The sequence below is a fragment of the Mytilus edulis genome, chromosome 9 (assembly GCF_963676685.1).
Source record: "Mytilus edulis chromosome 9, xbMytEdul2.2, whole genome shotgun sequence".
Taxonomy (NCBI): Eukaryota; Metazoa; Mollusca; class Bivalvia; order Mytilida; family Mytilidae; genus Mytilus; species Mytilus edulis.
Window position 1 is genome coordinate 79,690,456 of NC_092352.1, and position 20,685 is coordinate 79,711,140.

At 31.1% G+C, this 20,685-nt stretch overlaps 1 protein-coding gene across 1 annotated transcript; it reads right to left on the bottom strand.

The window, feature by feature from the left end:
- Nucleotides 1-1,872: 1,872 nt before the first annotated feature.
- On the bottom strand, nucleotides 1,873-16,274 carry LOC139489142 (uncharacterized). The gene is made up of 5 exons (XM_071275299.1): nucleotides 16,144-16,274; nucleotides 14,658-14,799; nucleotides 11,800-11,912; nucleotides 9,623-9,719; nucleotides 1,873-2,055 (listed from the first exon to the last, which is right to left on the bottom strand). Exons 1-5 carry the CDS (start codon nucleotides 16,190-16,192, stop codon nucleotides 1,911-1,913), a joined length of 546 nt encoding a protein of 181 aa, XP_071131400.1. The 5' UTR covers nucleotides 16,193-16,274; the 3' UTR covers nucleotides 1,873-1,910.
- Between the last annotated feature and the right edge of the window lie 4,411 nt (nucleotides 16,275-20,685).

The following is a 20,685-nucleotide window of genomic DNA, read 5'->3' on the forward strand; positions in this document are numbered from 1 at the left end:
TGAGTCTTATATCGGCTAAATGTCTGCCTAGCGTACCAAAATAATACGCCTGGTAATACCTATCTATACATGTAGGCCTTGTTGTTGAAAGGTGTAAGAAAAGTTTCATATATCATTGTTAGTGTTTTAGGTAAATTAACGACTTTATATTAAAAGGTAAGGATAAGAAATACGGTGAAATATTTATTTCAACAAAAATTGTCATATTTAAAGCTTTTATCCTGACTAAACAATATTGTGAAAATATTAACAAGTATGGAAATGAAGTTTTTTTTTTTTATAGAAGTCGGCCTATAGAAAATGTCATGTTTTTATTGGTTTTAACGACAAAAAAGTTTGTTTAATATTTTCTTTCTTTTTTATTTTTTGATATAAGATAAAGATTTATATAACAGAGTAATGTAAATATTGACGCTCCTTGACCAACTCAAAGTACTACGGAAACGGAAACAAAACCCTGCTATTTACACGTTCCCATGTCTTGCCCTCCTTCTGGATTATCAATTGCTCTGGAAAAGGACTTGTCAGCGGAAGTTTTCTCATTAAGTTATATATCTGTAAAAGAGCACTTCTTGCAACGTTCTTGTGTGACATGTATGATCAATGAGTTTTTCTTATTCTGAAACAAATGTGTACCAAATACTATTCGGTCAGGTCCCCTGTGTGTTTGCGATGAAAACAAACTAACGATATGATAATCGCCTCTTGTATTTATCTTTATTTACATAATATTGACACTGACTTCGTAGATGCAGATTCAAACTTTATTAGCAAAACAACGTCATTTAGTAGGAAACAATAAAATCAAGCCTCCATAATATCCTTCAAGGCAATAAAAAGTTCTGAGTCAGACACGATTTTGTAACTATCTTGGTTATCATGTGTGTTATCAAGGCCTCGCAGACAGAGATTCGTGGAAAACCCTCTGGCGATAGGCAACAATAAATCAAGTACAATTCATATCCTTCATTTACTGTAAAGATTTCAACCGGACATGACATGTGCAGTCAGACAAATAGATACACACACGACGTGTTTCCTAATATAAAACTTCTTATGAAGGGTAAAAAGTAAAACAATAAAAAAAAAAAAACTTCGAGGAAAATTTATAACATACAGATACACGAGCAGCGTGTGGTGTAAGAAAAAGAATCACGACTGCAAATAACATTGACGTGGATTATTTGGCTAAATTAATACAATGCATGTACAACTGTAAAAGAGGGACGAAAGATACCAGAGGGACAGTCAAACTCATAGATTGAAAATAAACTAACAAAACCATGGCTTAAAATAAAAAGACAAACAGACAAATAATAGTACAGAAGACACAACATAGAAAACTAAAGACTAAGCAACACGAACCCCATCAGAAACTGGGGGTGATCTCAGGTAAAATTCATGTATTCTATAATTCTTCATCACAATGAGTTGCAATTACATAACAGACAAAAATTATTGTCTCTACTGTTAGAACAAACAAGTATAACGGTAAGAGCTGGAATAACATTTCAGAAATGTTGTAATGTGTTCCAAAGCTTCAGATAGACGCAGGTAAGGTATTTGTTAACCGTCATAATTTTTGAATTGATGTTTAAACAGGTAAGCGAACATAATTTGAATTGTTTTACATTGTCTTATCGGGGCCTTTTATAGCTGACTATACGGTATGGACTTTGCTCATTGTTGAAGGCCATACGGTGACCTATAGTTGTTAATGTCTGTGTCATTTTGGTCTTTTGTGGATAGTTGTCTCATTGGCAATCCTACCACATCTTCTTTTTTATATAACCCTGTTACCCTTATATCATTAGGATTATAATTGGTGAACCTAAAGAAAAAAGAGATAACTAAAAAAAAGCAAGATATATCTATGATCGATAAAATCATTTATTTAACGTTTCAAAGTCTCAGAAAGGAGCTCCAATATTAAATCTGTGATGATTGCATATTGTTTTATTATATTCTTCGACCATAGTTTCTACAGCAGATGCTTGCTGCTCTTTGTTACAATGATGGAACATCGAAGCACAGTTTTTCAGACGGTCCACAAACCTGTAATTGAAAACAATTAATTAAAGAATGGCTATTAATATAAAAAATAAGGAGATGTGGTATGATTGCCAATGAATCATCTATCCACTAAAGTTCAAATGAAGTATATTTAAGACTTGCTATTAAATTGGCTAATAATCAGACGGAAATCACGTAAACATGTCAAATAAAATAAAGCCTATTATATATGTTTCGTTTGAAGCGCTATTTGGAATTTCGAGTATTGTAATAATTGTTTTTTTTTTTTAATCTAATAAAAAAAGCAAGCTCAATTTTTAAGGAAAAGTGTTCCTTGCTTTTCCACAAGTATATTTAGAATTAATGTGTTTAGAGATGTCAAACTATACAATAGTCGACGCTCTTGAGTTGCATACAATCAATATAAATTTCAATTCTAAAAACTTATAATCCAAGCTTTGCCGAGGATGTTATATTTAAAACTTTAACTATTGATGTTAGATACTGCTTTTCACCGAGTTAGAGTTGAACTAGTTTCGCTAGCAATTCAATAAAAAAGCCGATTGAAATGTTTTCTGAATTGATTAGGTGCAAAAAAAGGGGGGTGGGGGTGGAATACGAGAAAAATGTCATTTACATTTGCTTTCTCAAAATTTGTTAAACCTGTCAGAACCGATATAATTACAAACAGAATGAAGGAAAATGATATCGGTACATTATATTATGATATGATGTTTGTTTACACAGTTTTTTCTGCAAGATTCTAATCGATTATTGTCACATTAACCAATTATGTCTAGTGGGGTTGTTCAGCAAAGTTTAACGAATCTATACACCATTGTGCTACAAGGGGGAGATTTTAATAGCTATAAAATTGTATAACAAAAATACCGAGCTCAAAGGGTTAAAAACCGGTGTTTAATCTACCGTGTCTTTTGGAAAATGCCTGTACCAAGTCAAGAATATGACAGTAGTTTTCCATTCGTTCCGTCTATAAATAACTATTGGTTTTGTTAGTTTTTATCGACTTCCCCTTGAATTTACCTTGAAGTTGGGTACTTTTGTTATACTTTATTTACTCTAGTGCCTTAGATGAATTTACCTTGAAGTTGGGTACTTTTGTTATACTTTATTTACTCTAGTGTCTTAGATGAATTTACTTTGAAGTTGGGTACTTTTGTTATACTTTATTTACTCTAGTGCCTTAGATGAATTTACCTTGAAGTAGGGTACTTTTGTTATACTTTATTTACTCTAGTGCCTTAGATGAAATTACCTTGAAGTTGGGTACTTTTGTTATACTTTATTTACTGTAGTGCCTTAGATGAATTTACCTTGAAGTTGGGTATTTTTGTTATACTTTATTTACTCTAGTGCCTTAGATGAATTATACTTTATTTACTCTAGTGCCTTAGATGAATTTACCTTGAAGTTGGGTACTTTTGTGATACTTTATTTACTCTAGTGCCTTAGATGAATTTACCTTGAAGTTGGGTACTTTTGTTATACTTTATTTACTCTAGTGCCTTAGATGAATTTACCTTGAAGTTGGGTACTTTTGTTATACTGTATTTACTCTAGTGCCTTAGATGAATTATACTTTATTTACTCTAGTGCCTTAGATGAATTTACCTTGAAGTTGGGTACTTTTGTTATACTTTATTTACTCTAGTGCCTTAGATGAATTTACCTTGAAGTTGGGTATTTTTGTTATACTTTATTTACTCTAGTGCCTTAGATAAATTTACCTTGAAGTTGGGTATTTTTGTTATACTTTATTTACTCTAGTGCCTTAGATAAATTTACCTTGAAGTTGGGTACTTTTGTTACACTTTATTTACTCTAGTGCCTTAGATGAATTTACCTTGAAGTAGGGTACTTTTGTTATACTTTATTTACTCTAGTGCCTTAGATGAATTTACCTTGAAGTTGGGTACTTTTGTTATACTTTATTTACTCTAGTGCCTTAGATGAATTTACCTTGAAGTTGGGTACTTTTGTTATACTTTATTTACTCTAGTACCTTAGATGAATTTACCTTGAAGTTGGGTACTTTTGTTATACTTTATTTACTCTAGTGCCTTAGATGAATTTACCTTGAAGTTGGGTACTTTTGTTATACTTTATTTACTCTAGTGCCTTAGATGAATTTACCTTGAAGTTGGGTATTTTTGTTATACATTGTACTTTATTTACTCTAGTGCCTTAGATAAATTTACCTTGAAGTTGGGTACTTTTGTTATACTTTATTTACTCTAGTGCCTTAGATGAATTTACCTTGAAGTTGGGTACTTTTGTTATACTTTATTTACTCTAGTGCCTTAGATGAATTTACCTAGAAGTTGGGTACTTTTGTGATACTTTATTTACTCTAGTGCCTTAGATGAATTTACCTTGAAGTTGGGTACTTTTGTGATACTTTATTTACTCTAGTGCCTTAGATGAATTTACCTTGAAGTTGGGTACTTTTGTTATACTTTATTTACTCTAGTGCCTTAGATGAATTTACCGTGAAGTTGGGTACTTTTGTTATACTGTATTTACTCTAGTGCCTTAGATGAATTATACTTTATTTACTCTAGTGCCTTAGATGAATTTACCTTGAAGTTGGGTACTTTTGTTATACTTTATTTACTCTAGTGCCTTAGATGAATTTACCTTGAAGTTGGGTATTTTTGTTATACTTTATTTACTCTAGTGCCTTAGATAAATTTACCTTGAAGTTGGGTATTTTTGTTATACTTTATTCACTCTAGTGCCTTAGATAAATTTACCTTGAAGTTGGGTACTTTTGTTATACTTTATTTACTCTAGTACCTTAGATGAATTTACCTTGAAGTTGGGTACTTTTGTTATACTTTATTTACTCTAGTGCCTTAGATGAATTTACCTTGAAGTTGGGTACTTTTGTTATACTTTATTTACTCTAGTGCCTTAGATGAATTTACCTTGAAGTTGGGTATTTTTGTTATACTTTATTTACTCTAGTGCCTTAGATAAATTTACCTTGAAGTTGGGTACTTTTGTTATACTTTATTTACTCTAGTGCCTTAGATGAATTTACCTAGAAGTTGGGTACTTTTGTTATACTTTATTTACTCTAGTGCCTTAGATGAATTTACCTTGAAGTTGGGTACTTTTGTGATACTTTATTTACTCTAGTGCCTTAGATGAATTTACCTTGAAGTTGGGTACTTTTGTTATACTTTATTTACTCTAGTGCCTTAGATGAATTTACCTAGAAGTTGGGTACTTTTGTGATACTTTATTTATTGTAGTGCCTTAGATGAATTTACCTTGAAGTTGGGTACTTTTGTTATACTTTATTTACTTTAGTGCCTTAGATGAATTTACCTTGAAGTTGGGTACTTTTGTTATACTTTATTTACTCTAGTGCCGTAGATGAATTTACCTTGAAGTTGGGTACTTTTTTTATACTTTATTTACTCTATTGCCTTAGATGACTTTACCTTGAAGTTGGGTACTTTTGTTATACTTTATTTACTCTAGTGTCTTAGATGAATTTACCTTGAAGTTGGGTACTTTTGTTATACTTTATTTACTTTAGTGCCTTAGATGAATTTACCTTGAAGTTGGGTACTTTTGTTATACTTTATTTACTCTAGTGTCTTAGATGAATTTACCTTGAAGTTGGGTACTTTTGTTATACTTTATTTACTTTAGTGCCTTAGATGAATTTACCTTGAAGTTGGGTACTTTTGTTATACTTTATTTACTTTAGTGCCTTAGATGAATTTACCTTGAAGTTGGGTACTTTTGTTATACTGTATTTACTCTAGTGTCTTAGATGAATTTACCTTGAAGTTGGGTACTTTTGTTATACTTTATTTACTTTAGTGCCTTAGATGAATTTACCTTGAAGTTGGGTACTTTTGTTATACTTTATTTACTCTAGTGTCTTAGATGAATTTACCTTGAAGTTGGGTACTTTTGTTATACTTTATTTACTGTAGTGCCTTAGATGAATTTACCTTGAAGTTGGGTACTTTTGTTATACCTTATTTACTCTAGTGCCTTGGATGAATTTACCTTGAAGTTGGGTACTTTTGTTATACTTTATTTACTCTAGTGCCTTATTTGAATTTACCTTGAAGTTGGGTACTTTTGTTATACTTTATTTACTTTAGTGCCTTGGATGAATTTACCTTGAAGTTGGGTACTTTTGTTATACTTTATTTACTCTAGTGCCTTAGATGAATTTACCTTGAAGTTGGGTATTTTTGTTATACTTTATTTACTCTAGTGCCTTAGATGAATTTACCTTGAAGTTGGGTACTTTTGTTATACTTTATTTACTCTAGTGCCTTAGATGAATTTACCTTGAAGTTGGGTACTTTTGTTATACTTTATTTACTCTAGTACCTTAGATGAATTTACCTTGAAGTTGGGTACTTTTGTTATACTTTATTTACTCTAGTGCCTTAGATGAATTTACATAGAAGTTGGGTACTTTTCTTATACTTTATTTACTCTTGTGCCTTAGATGAATTTACCTTGAAGTAGGGTACTTTTGTTATACTTTATTTACTCTTGTGCCTAAGAAGAATTTACCTTGAAGTTGGGTACTTTTGTTATACTTTATTTACTCTAGTGCCTTAGATGAATTTACCTTGAAGTTGGGTACTTTTTTTATACTTTATTTACTCTAGTGCCTTAGATGAATTTACCTTGAAGTTGGGTACTTTTGTGATACTTTATTTACTCTTGTGCCTTAGATGAATTTACCTTGAAGTTGGGTACTTTTGTTATACTTTATTTACTCTAGTGCCTTAGATGAATTTACCTTGAAGTAGGGTACTTTTGTTATACTTTATTTACTCTTGTGCCTTAGATGAATTTACCTTGAAGTAGGGTACTTTTGTTATACTTTATTTACTCTTGTGCCTTAGATGAATTTACCTTGAAGTTGGGTACTTTTGTTATACTTTATTTACTCTAGTGCCTTAGATGAATTTACCTTGAAGTTGGGTACTTTTGTTATACTTTACTTACTCTAGTGCCTTAGATGAATTTACCTTGAAGTTGGGTATTTTTGTTATACTGTATTTACTCTAGTGCCTTAGATGAATTTACCTTGAAGTTGGGTACTTTTGTTATACTTTATTTACTCTAGTGCCTTAGATGAATTTACCTTGAAGTTGGGTACTTTTGTTATACTTTATTTACTCTAGTACCTTAGATGAATTTACCTTGAAGTTGGGTACTTTTGTTATACTTTATTTACTCTAGTGCCTTAGATGAATTTACCTAGAAGTTGGGTACTTTTCTTATACTTTATTTACTCTTGTGCCTTAGATGAATTTACCTTGAAGTAGGGTACTTTTGTTATACTTTATTTACTCTTGTGCCTTAGATGAATTTACCTTGAAGTTGGGTACTTTTGTTATACTTTATTTACTCTAGTGCCTTAGATGAATTTACCTTGAAGTTGGGTACTTTTGTTATACTTTATTTACTCTAGTGCCTTAGATGAATTTACCTTGAAGTTGGGTACTTTTGTGATACTCTATTTACTCTTGTGCCTTAGATGAATTGACCTTGAAGTTGGGTGTTTTTGTTATACTTTATTTACTCTAGTGCCTTAGATGAATTTACCTTGAAGTAGGGTACTTTTGTGATACTTTATTTACTCTTGTGCCTTAGATGAATTTACCTTGAAGTAGGGTACTTTTGTTATACTTTATTTACTCTTGTGCCTTAGATGAATTTACCTTGAAGTTGGGTACTTTTGTTATACTTTATTTACTCTAGTGCCTTAGATGAATTTACCTGGAAGTTGGGTACTTTTGTTATACTTTATTTACTCTAGTGCCTTAGATGAATTTACCTTGAAGTTGGGTACTTTTGTGATACTTTATTTACTCTAGTGCCTTAGATGAATTTACCTTGAAGTTGGGTACTTTTGTTATACTTTATTTACTCTAGTGCCTTAGATGAATTTACCTAGAAGTTGGGTACTTTTGTTATACTTTATTTACTCTAGTGCCTTAGATGAATTTACCTTGAAGTTGGGTACTTTTGTTATACTGTATTTACTCTAGTGCCTTAGATGAATTATACTTTATTTACTATAGTGCCTTAGATGAACTTACCTTGAAGTTGGATACTTTTGTTATACTTTATTTACTCTAGTGCCTTAGATGAATTTACCTTGAAGTTGGGTATTTTTGTTATACTTTATTTACTCTAGTGCCTTAGATGAATTATACTTTATTTACTATAGTGCCTTAGATGAATTGACCTTGAAGTAGGTTACTTTTGTTATACTTTATTTACTCTAGTGCCTTAGATGAATTTACTTTGAAGTTGGGTACTTTTGTTATACTTTATTTACTCTAGTGCCTTAGATGAATTTACCTTGAAGTTGGGTATTTTTGTTATACTTTATTTACTCTAGTGCCTTAGATGAATTTACCTTGAAGTTGGGTATTTTAGTTATACTTTATTTACTCTAGTGCCTTAGATGAATTTACCTTGAAGTTGGGTACTTTTGTTATACTTTATTTACTCAAGTGCCTTAGATGAATTTACCTTGAAGTAGGGTACTTTTGTTATACTTTATTTACTCTAGTACCTTAGATGAATTTACCTTGAAGTTGGCTTCTTTTCTTATACTTTATTTACTCTTGTGCCTTAGATGAATTTACCTTGAAGTTGGGTACTTTTGTTATACTTTATTTACTTTAGTGCCTTAGATAAATTTACCTTGAAGTTGGGTACTTTTGTTATACTTTATTTACTCTAGTGCCTTAGATAAATTTACCTTGAAGTTGGGTACTTTTGTTATACTTTATTTACTCTAGTGCCTTAGATGAATTTACCTTGAAGTTGGGTACTTTTGTTATACTTTATTTACTCTAGTGCCTTAGATGAATTTACTTTGAAGTTGGGTACTTTTGTTATACTGTATTTACTGTAGTGCCTTAGATGAATTTACCTTGAAGTTGGGTACTTTTGTTATACTTTATTTACTCTAGTGCCTTAGATGAATTTACTTTGAAGTTGGGTACTTTTGTTATACTGTATTTACTCTAGTGCCTTAGATGAATTTACCTTGAAGTTGGGTACTTTTGTTATACTTTATTTACTATAGTGCCTTAGATGAATTGACCTTGAAGTTGGGTACTTTTGTTATACTTTATTTACTCTAGTGCCTTAAATGAATTTACCTTGAAGTTGGGTATTTTTGTTATACTTTATTTACTCTTGTGCCTTAGATGAATTGACCTTGAAGTTGGGTACTTTTGTTATACTTTATTTACTCTAGTGCCTTAGATGAATTTACCTTGAAGTTGGGTATTTTTGTTATACTTTATTTACTCTTGTGCCTTAAATGAATTTACCTTGAAGTTGGGTATTTTTGTTATACTTTATTTACTCTTGTGCCTTAGATTGATGGAATGACCAGTTTGAAGCTGAAATGAGCAAAAGTTGGATAGGATTTGTTCTGCCCCAAACAAATGCTAAAAGTGTACAACTCTTAAAAGTTTAAATTTTGGCATGCATAATAAATATTAAAAGAAGTGTTGATTACAAATTATTATATCACTGTGTACATATCGCACTAATTGAATAAAGTAAAACTTACACACAGGTATTTTGATCATACCCTACAAAGGAATTCTGGACACATGTTACGAATGATGACCGGAAATTGTTGTAGCATGGTATTAAATCTAGAAAGTCTGAAATGTTAATATAAGAATCTGTATTGGATTGATTGATGAACGCTTAATATCCAGCAAATATTTCACGGATTTTGAGGATTACAACATTATATACATGATATACATGTAGATATACACTTGTACCCAATTGACACAATAAGTCGGGGTTTTAGGTAAAAGTCCAAAAGGAGACATATCACCCTACATATCATGATGAAAACGAGCGATTCTTTCTTTCTCCTACTCCTTAATTATTCCTAGTTAAAATGTAAGCAAAAATCAAAAAGATCAGTAATAGATTTCAAGCAAAACGATTTCCTTACAACTAGACCGGTTGTTAGCTCGTTTTGTAGCTCAGGGTCTTGTGCCTATACTTTCAGTTTTTATCCGATCAAATAACATTCCAACATCAAATGTTATTTTCGATTAGGATTTGGTACTAGCAGAGATTGATTACTAGAAATAGATCTCTATCTTTATAACTGTCATCAAATGTAAGAAAAATTGATAATGTTTTCATCAAAATGAAAACATAAATTGAGTCTAAATTGAGCATCTCCTTGCCGTGATATGAAACGATGAAAAAGGTGTTTACTGTACAAATGTAGTTAACAAATTTGACTTACGTCATTTAGTTACATGTTGTTTTTAATTTTATTCTAGATATTTGCATACTCTCATATAGTGCATCCCTTAGAATATCTCATTTATATGAATAAAAGAAGATAAATGTATCCGCCATTCCAACAAACAAACAAACAATATAAAATATCAATGTTTTATTCTTATGTAGAAACATACCGAGTAAATAGAAAAAAACCTCGTATCATTCAAATTGTTGTTGTAAAGTCCTTCATAAATTAAAAGGCAATTTAACTGGACGAAAGGGGTAATTGTTTTATAAGTGATAAAAGCATGAGTAAAATTGTGAAAGGAATAAAAAGTAAACTAACAATGTAGACTACATGACTCTTTGTTTATCTTATCAAGCTGATCACTTTTGCTGTTTAAACTCTCTTCCTATTATATTTTTAAAAAAGTTTTATAGATAATGGCCAAAAATTGCAAAATTGGTACAGAATGTCATTTAAGGGCAATTTCCCCTCCCCCATAAGGCGGCATCTGACACTTCTTTGTATCATTTTGACATATATGCAAATATTTTTTTTTATCATATAAGCTATTTACAGTCTCTGTCTATCTAATACAGTTTTCAATATGATAACCAAATACGTAAAAGGATAATTACTTCTATAAGAAATCGACATACAACTGATTTATTTGTAGATTTTATCTTGTTGGTTTGTTATGCTGTTCACTGTTTCTCTCTACCTATCTTATTTTGATAATGCTAAACATGCAAAATGGATGAAATTGCCTAAAAGACTAAAATCAGGAGTAAACTGACGATTTCGGGCATTTGACTGTAATGTAAGTCTTCTCTAGATGTTACTTTTGCTGTTTAATGTTTTTTTTTTGTTTCTATTATAGTATTGAAGATTATAGTCAAAACCGCAGCAAACGGGTAAAAATGTAATGGTAACAACTCGAATCAGAAATTGTCTAATGATTTTTGCTTTTAGGGCAGCTTTGTTTTTCTTAGTTTACTTGATGTAATTTTTGTATTAAAGTTTATCTCTATATATTGCAGCTTTCAAAATAATAGCAACCACCCAACCAATTGGTAAAAATCGTCATTTAGGATCAATAACTTCTATTAGGAGATTTATTAAAATTTTGTTGTAAAAGATGGTACGTAGAGCTTGATATTTTAAAGATATTTGAACCGTCAAATATTCTGGTGAGCATTAATGTAGAGACCATTGAAACTAATATAAGTTCTATATGGCTTAATTCTCGACGATTCACGTGACAAAAAGTAAAATTACAAAAATACCGAACTCCAAGGAAAATTCAAAACAAAAAGTCAATTATCAAATGAAAGTTTGAAAGAGAATATCAATTTTTAAGTCAACTATATAGTAGAAATGCTAACATAATTTGATTCGAGTGTCATCAGGAGTTTTTGCTGACGAAGCGCGCGTCTGGCGTACACAATTGAAAGCCTGGTATCTGAGATGAGGATAATTATACCTACCGTTTTTATACTCCACACAAACAGCTCTTGTCATTTCCTTCATCATATCAGTTGCGAAAGTCATCTCTTTACACGTCTTTGCCTCTTTACAAAGGGCATTACTTACAAAATGCCTTCAATACAAAAGAAAATATCAACGTTACAATTTGAAAGAAATGAAACAAGAATATGTCCCCATAGCACAACATACACAGCCAGCACTATCACATTCAGTGTGTTCACCTTAATAGCGAATTGTAATACCTGGTTAAAAAAATCATTCGACATATATTTAGAAACAATCAACATCATAATGAGCATGTGTGGTAATATAATAATTGAATTAATCAAGTTACTTCGTAAAGATAAACTACCTTAACCCAAATTTTTACCATGATACTGGACATATGGACACACTAACCAGTAAAGATGATCCGCCACTTCTACATGTACATGTACTTTCAAAGACAGATCATAATAAACTATACTACCATACAGAGGTTGAGGATATTTGTTTACTTATAATATTGCTGACAGTTTTATACTACCATACAGAGGTTAAGGTGATTTGTTTACTGATCATATTGCTGACTGTTTTATACTTTAAACTTTTATTCAGGAATTTAAAGCGCTTTATGGAACAAAACATTGGCATATTGTTATTTTTTGCTCTAAATGTAATCTATTTTAGATACTTGTATTCTAGAATCAAAATTTAGAGTAGCTTTTTTTAGCAAAAATCTAGCAGTAAATCTGTATGTGTCAAATCTAGTGGAAAATATTATTTCATAGAATGTTAATATAAGATGTTGATTATAAGAAAAGAGACCACATTCAACTACAAAAAGTCCAATAATTACTTGTTTATCAGGTTCTGAATATTTAATCTTATTATTTATGATACTACTGTAAACGCAGAAATTTTTGTTGGGGATTTAATTTTGTTTATTTCATGGATAAGAATTATCAACGAAATTAATACCCCAACGAAAAATTAACAGTAGATTTACCAAATCTTAATTCAAAATTACGTTACATTATTTAATCAAACAAAATCATACTGACATTATATAAATGATGAAAATAAACGCATACAATGAATTTAATAGGTTAATTGAACTTACTTTTGGATACAAAACCACAAAATTTTAAACCCACCAAAATTAATGTTAACAAAGTAAATAAGATATTGATTATTATTTTTTTAAATTTTTTAATTAACTTTTTGGTAGTTTGACCCGTCACGGCCAGGCTTGGTGAACTGAGTAGGCAAATGTTCACATTAAATCTGTACAGATACAGTGTATTAAATGTCCTCCTTTACACCATAACCCATGGTGGTGCTCCTACTAAAGGAATAACATACATACATACATACATTCATATATTGGCGGTTGAGAATGATTGATTCATATGTTCTCTTAGTCATTTCAATATCAATTTCCGAAGCAAGATTATCGGCTCTCCAGACTTTCCCGAGGTCCTGTGTTTAACATTGATTGCCGAGTTTATGAGCTTCGGTACTTGCTTGGAAGTTGAATTCAATATCGAATGCGTGGTTGCATGGGTGTTTTATGTTAACAAAACAAATTCTATCATGGCAGATATCGATACGATGGATTCATAATATATGATGGAACATCAGATGAAATTACAGTATTATTCATCTAGGAAATAATCATAATCCCATATTAAAGTTCACCTATGAAATCTCAAAAGATAAAATATCGTTCTTAGATGTCGATGTAATTGAATGTCAAAGATTTACAACACATGACATTCTTGACCTCGATATACATTTTAAAGAAAAAACTTCTTATCTTTATCTGCATAGAAATAGCTGTCATTCACAGCATGAATTCCGACGATTTATTAAAGGTGAAGCAATACGGCAGATTAGAAACACAAGTGACCATAACAAATAAATAAACAATCTAACTAATTTCAAAGTGAAATTATTAGAAAGGGGTTATGATAGCGTCGAAATAGATGATGGTATTACTGATGCTTTATCCATTGACCGTACTGAATTATTACAGCAAAACAAATCGAATGGAAAAGAACATAGTTATCTCATTGGCAATCATACCACATCTTCTTTTTTATATATTCCGTTAGTTTAATAACTAAATACAACCAATTCATATACTTAAAATAAAGAAACGTATCATGAAACACTGGGATTTATTACAGTTTGACGAAGATTGTGTACACAAATTCAATGTTGCACCAATAGTTGCATATAGCAAACATAAAAGTATTGGAGATATATATAGTAGATCAAAGTTAAAGACTTTACCATAAAATTGACAGTTGGATCTTGATGATGGCAGATCTGTTATAATAACTAGATCTATTGATGAAGAATTAAAATTTGAGTATATCGATATATACATGAATAATTTTCATATTTGTTTATATTAAAATAATGCATCTTAAGATGACCATCCAAAGCTTTTAGCCGAAACACTAAAATGTAGGCTCCTATCCTGCAAAATGGAATGCGTGGTTGCATGGGTGTTTTATAATATCAAAACAACAACACAAACAAAAACAAGATTTTATGAAGGAAGTGACGGTTGATAAATAAACTATTGAACCATCTGTTTCTGAGCGTCTTTTTGAGTCTTAGGTAGGCAAAATGTACTTTTGTTGTACCAAATTATACGCCTTGTATGTTTGGTGATTTTTCCCTTGGAGGAACAACTAAAACATCAGAATGCAGTTCCGAATTTGATTGATTTCTCTTTCATGGTGAAAAGTTTCAGATTAAAATTCAAGCAAGATATCATATATTGCTAAGATGCAAGCATGTTTTCACATTACATTTTATCCCAATGATTCACTTTATGTATTGGAAGAAAGAAGAATAAACATACCCACATATGTCTTTAACAGTTTCACCACTTATATTCTTTAATGCATCACCATCAAAGAAAAAGTTTTGAACACTTAAGAAACGTGATGAACAATCAAACACTGGCCTGCATTCTATTGGAACATCATAACTTGTCCCTGAAACTATATGATAACGTTTAATCAGATACTATTTCTGTTGCTCGATTTTGTGGGATACAGTTTTTTGTCTATTTTCCTTAATGTACTATATATGTCGACCTGTTAAAAAGTAAAAAAAAAAAAAAAAAGAGATGAAGAGGAATATCTATACTGTATCAATTGCATACGGGGCACACTATTACAATTTTGTTTATGATTGGCCAAAGATGTAAACATTCATTTTTTTTTATTAAATGTCATTGTAATCCCGCTCATTACATGGATTTTCATATTAAATAAACAATACAATTAATGTTGACCTTTATCATTAAAAAGTAAAATAACAAAAATACCGAACTTTGAGGAAAATTCAAAACGGAAAGTTCCTAGGCAAATGGTAAAATCAAAAGCTCAAACACATCAAACGAATAGATAACAACTGTCATATTCCTGACTTGGTGCAGGCATTTTCTTATTTACTTAATAGGTGATATATATCTTGATGTAATTTCCGATAAGAAAAAGCTGTAGAAAAATATAAATATTGATGTATCTAGAATAAATGATCATCGAGGAATCATTATTTAAAAAATGATACATAAGCTTGAGGTATCATTGTATGATTAATGATCAATGTGCTCGAAGTATCGTTGTATGATATATCATAAATGAGCTTGAGGTATCATTGAATGATAAATGATCAATCAACTCGAGGTAACACTTTTGATTAAAGATAAACGGGCTCGAAAAATCAATGTGTGCTAACTGGCTAATGACCCCGAAGCATCATTGCATGGTAGATGATGAATGGGCTCGAGATTTATTCGTATGATAAATGGGCAATACCTTCTATCATCATTATATAATACATGTGCATGGAGCTGGATGTTTCATTATATGTTGAATGATCTATGAGCTTGAGGTATAATAAATAATCGATGCGCTCTAAGTATTATTGCATGAATAATGAGAAATGAGTTCAAGGTATACGTATCATTGTATTATAAATGAACAATGAACTCGACATATTTTTGACAAATTATGTTTTGTCATTAATGTCCAATGTAATTATTGTTGAAAGTCTCAAACTTGATACAAGCATTGAGGGGCTGATAAAACTTAAATGACCAAAAGTATAGGCAAGCCCGTTGCAGTGATAGAGTTAAGTTTAAGCACAGAGAAATCAGTTTTAACTTTTGTACTATGTCAATAATCATAAATTGAGAAACTAGTTTAGCAAATACTAAAATAAATTCTACGAAAAGACATGTTTTGCCCAAAAAGACTACTCAACAAAGTCGTCGGTAAAGACGATATTGAAGTAAAAGAATATAATAGACTTTTAACAGAAATAGAAGATTTACTTACCATAAGCAAAGCTGACTATATAAATCATCAACACCAACATAGTTTTCATAAGAGTATGAGCTCAATACACCAGATCAATGCTGTATATCACAATGTACTTTAATGATGTTATTTATAAGCTAGATATAGCATATATTATTCTAAGTCTATTTTCCAACACATGTTAATGTCAAAACTATCAAGTCATTAATTGTTATTATATTTAATTTCCAGATTATTTCTATGTAATCGACGTTTTACAATTTGCCAAATGTCGTAAACTCGGGTAAGTTGATCATAATCATTATTTAGTTTAATGTCAAAATTAAAAATATCGTATTGAATAGTTATCAACAAAGATAAATGCTAAAGTTTTATTACCGTGGGATTTTGTCTGTTGCTTGGTCCGTTTCTGTGTGTGTTAAATTGTAGTGTTGTGTCGTTGTTCTCCTCTTATATTTAATGCGTTTCCCTCAGTTTTAGTTTGTTTTGGTTTTTTGTCCATGGATTTATGAGTTTTAACATCGGTATACTACTGTTGCCTTTATTTAGAACAAATATTCAGATTTGTTTCCATTTGGAAATGTCTGTACCGAGTCAGGAATATGGCAGTTGTTTTCCATTCGTTTGATGTGTTTGAGCTTTTGATTTTGCTATTTGATAAGAAACTTTCCGTTTTGAATTTTCCTTGGAGCTTGGTATTTTGGTATATTACTTTTTTTGTGCATATTAACTAAATACATCAAGCTTTTTGTAAATCTTTGTGTTGCCGTCTTTTCGTGTTAGAGTCATTTTAGACTCTCCGTTTTGAATTTTCCTCAAAGTTCATTAAAATAAGTAAACTATATGATACCTTTTACATTACATACTTAATTTTGTCAACAATTAAGTCAGGTATTTCGTTCCACTTAACATAACCAAAAATTCTTTCTTAGATACAATGATTGGAAGTTTTGGTTATCAAGTCGAAATCTTTCATATGCACTACTTTGATGTCTTGTCAGGGTTTGGCTATATGTTTTGTTCTTTTTCGGTTGTAATAGCTCTTTTTAAAGACTCTTTTGTTCCTAAGGTGACACTATTTAACGAAATGCACATCTGGTGCAGTGAATTTCGTATCGTTAGAAATATTATTATTACAACGGGATTTTGACCAATTAATTACATTGACGATACCAATTATATTGCACTAGAATTCGACAGACAATCTCACCTCAGTGATGTTCAAGGCCAAATTATTTGAAAGTTTAAAACCTTATACACACATTGAAAGTAAATAAAACACAAAAAGACCAAACGAAAAGCCAAATTGGACCAGGGATCAGAGCTTTGCATGAGAAAGATATATTCTTAATTTCAATAATTTCAAAATTTTATAACAGCAATTTGAAAAAGAACATTATCCGCAATAACATGTTATTGCCTAAAAACAACTAGGCTGTTGATACCCTAAGGGGACTAACAATTTATAATGATACTAGTTATACAACTCATTAAATAAAATACGATTAAAACTAATCTGTCCTTTAAATATTCGAAATATTAAACAAAGGGCAAAATCCAAGGTACTTTATTCAAATGATTTGCACCACGTGACTTTGGCCCTTTTGGTTAAATTACTTCCCTTAGTTTTAGATTGAAAAGATAAATTATATCAATTTGCGGATAATCGAATTCTTTTCCGTCATGGATCTAAAACTAATGTGTCTTTGAAAACTTCCTTTGGCGGCTATTTACAAAAATGTTGTGTCATTCTAAGTGAAAATGCTTAAAATTTGCCTTTTTACGACATGGGAAGGTTGAAATCATCATGTTTTTGAAAGAATTTGGCCGAAAACTTAAGACAGCAGGTAAGTTAAAAGATATTAAATTTTAAAATTCAACCTACAAGGTGATTCTCTATATGCGGACAAAGCATGCACAATATCTTCTTGTATCTTTATTTCTATTTTTAATTTATTTTTTTTTTCGATTTTTCGTTATTTTATATAGCAATTATACTACGGTTACGCTTCCGATTTTCAAACTAAAAAGGACGAACGTTTTCAAAGAAGACAATGTTCATTTATACACGGACAGAAGCCAAAAAAACATGTACAATTCACCTATATGCGGACAAATTGTTGATTCGACATAGAAATTGGCATATTGTCATTTTTAGTTAAGGGACATATATAATCCTATTGTAATGGCTGCTGTCATGATAATGTAAAATGGCCGCTATGCAAATTAACAAAGTACTCCAAATTTTGACATATGATGTTATTAATCATACATTGTAATAAGGTCTCTGAAGATGTAATTTGAGGACAAATTAAAAAACACCCGAATTGTTAAACAAATTACAATTCTATAATGTTCATGCCCTTGTCAATTCATTTTTCTTGTTGATACAGTTATATGCAAAAACTACTATAACAAGTTCCTTTTTGAACAAAGGACAATGTACGAAATTTTGATGAATCACTGAGGGAATATTCGTATGTGTTAATGGATTTAATGAGTAAAATAACAAATAAAGATTCTACTTGGATGCCTAATAAAGAGAAAACATTGTGCGACCAATTTTCACAAAATGTACAAGACAGTTACTTAAGAAAACATCTGAAACAAATAGTTCGTGCACAATCTCATATACCATTTTTGGAGTTACGTGAAGAAGCTATTATGTGGTCCGAGGAGGAGGAAAAATATAAAGATAAAAGATACAACACAAAGACGAAAAGTGAAACAACCGATACTGTACCAGAAGAACCTACAACTGATTTTTGCGCTAGTAAGGATTAAACTGACAGTAATAGTGAACAATCCGATAAATTCAATCAGTTATTGGGTATTGTCCAAAAACAAAGTGAACAGATTGAAACACTAACAAAGATCGTTAATACAAAGCAACAGTCAACAAGTTATAACAGTAGATACAATAGGTTTGAGCCACAACGACGTACTTTGTTATGTTTTGGATGTAATGAACCAGGTCACAAGATTACAGACTGTCCAGTTGTAAATTCCAAGAAGTCGGGAAACGCGTAGTGTCTACTGTGAAAAGTCCCATTGTAGATGATAACCATATGGACTCAATTCAAGCTGATCGTTTAGTGGGTAAATGCCCAACAGTTAGTGCTTACGTTGCAGGATTTAAAGTAAACTGTTTAGTAGATACTGGGTCGACTGTTACAACAGTTACAGAGTCGTTTTATAATCGTTTTCTAAGGAGGTGTACTGATCTACAAACTGATATTACGTTTAATCTGAAAGGTGCAAATGGAACTTGTATACCGTATATAGGATATGTTGAAGTAGATATTGACATTATGGGCCAACGTTTGCCAAACAGAGGTGTTTTGATTGTGAAGGATCCTATTGACAGTTATACCCGTATAAGAAAAGAAAATGTCCCTGGACTTTTGGGAATGAACGTTATTAGCTTATGTAAAAAACTTTTGCAAGAAGATTATGGGAACCAGTTTTCAGAAAAAGTTACCGAAATAGCCGAAAATTTTAAACTTAGAGAACTTTTTAAAGCTTGTGACAAAACTGAACATTGTAATACTATTGGATTTGTTAAACTTTGTTCTAATTCACCAGTTCGTATTCCTGCAAATTCTGTGATTATTTTAAATGGAACTGGGCCGAATTTACCGAGATTGTATGATGCTGTTGTTGAACCTTTACACACTAGTGGACACTTGCCTTCTACTTTTATTATTGTACATACTGTTCGAAATGGACGATTAACTTTTAGAGTTGCTAATATTGGAGATGATGATATATGGCTTGCTCCATGAACTAGAATTGGTATTTTATTGAAAGGTGATGTAGAAAACCATGATAAAGGACATGTTGAATTTATACGAACTGGGCATACAGAGGAGATTTATATTCATGCTATTGCTTATTGTGCAGAAACTGATGTGAATTTGTCACAGACAGAAGATTTTGAAATGCCTGTAGATATTAGCCATTTGTCAACAACAAGCAAGCAGAGAGATGAAATAAAAACATTGTTTTATAACAATAGTGACATTTTTTCGAAGATTGATACTGATGTTGGATATACAAAGACAGTAAAACATAAAATTCGGACAGAAGATGATGTACCGATTGTTCAACCGTATAGACGAATTCCACCTAACCAGTATGAAGAGGTCAAGCAACATATACAGAAGCTAGTTGAAAACAAGATTATTCGAGAAAGAACAAGTCCATACGCTTCACTTATTGTACTAGTGAGGAAGAAAGACAATTCTCTGCGCATGATGAACCAGAAGTCTTACAAAGATGCGTATCCATTACCTCGTGTTGAGGAATCCTTTGATGCTTTGAGTGGAGCTAAATTGTTTTCAACAATGGATTTAACTAGTGGTTACAATGTCGTGGCGATGCATGAAGATGATATAGAGAAAACTGCTTTTACAACACCGTTAGGACTTTACGAATGTCTACGAATGCCGTTCGGATTATGCAATGCACCTGCAACATTTCAACGTTTGATGCAACAATGTTTTCGAGATGAGATTTTTAACATTTTGTTAGTTTTTTAAGATGACATTATTGTGTATT

Excerpts from the sequence above, each read along its gene's own strand:
- LOC139489142 (XM_071275299.1), bottom strand. The coding sequence starts at position 16,192 with ATGAAAACTATGTTGGTGTTGATGATTTATATAGTCAGCTTTGCTTAT. Across the intron at positions 14,800-16,143 it reads TATAGTCAGCTTTGCTTATG|TTTCAGGGACAAGTTATGAT; the intron begins GTAAGTAAATCT and ends GTTATCATATAG. Across the intron at positions 2,056-9,622 it reads TATGATCAAAATACCTGTGT|GTTTGTGGACCGTCTGAAAA; the intron begins GTAAGTTTTACT and ends TTTCAATTACAG.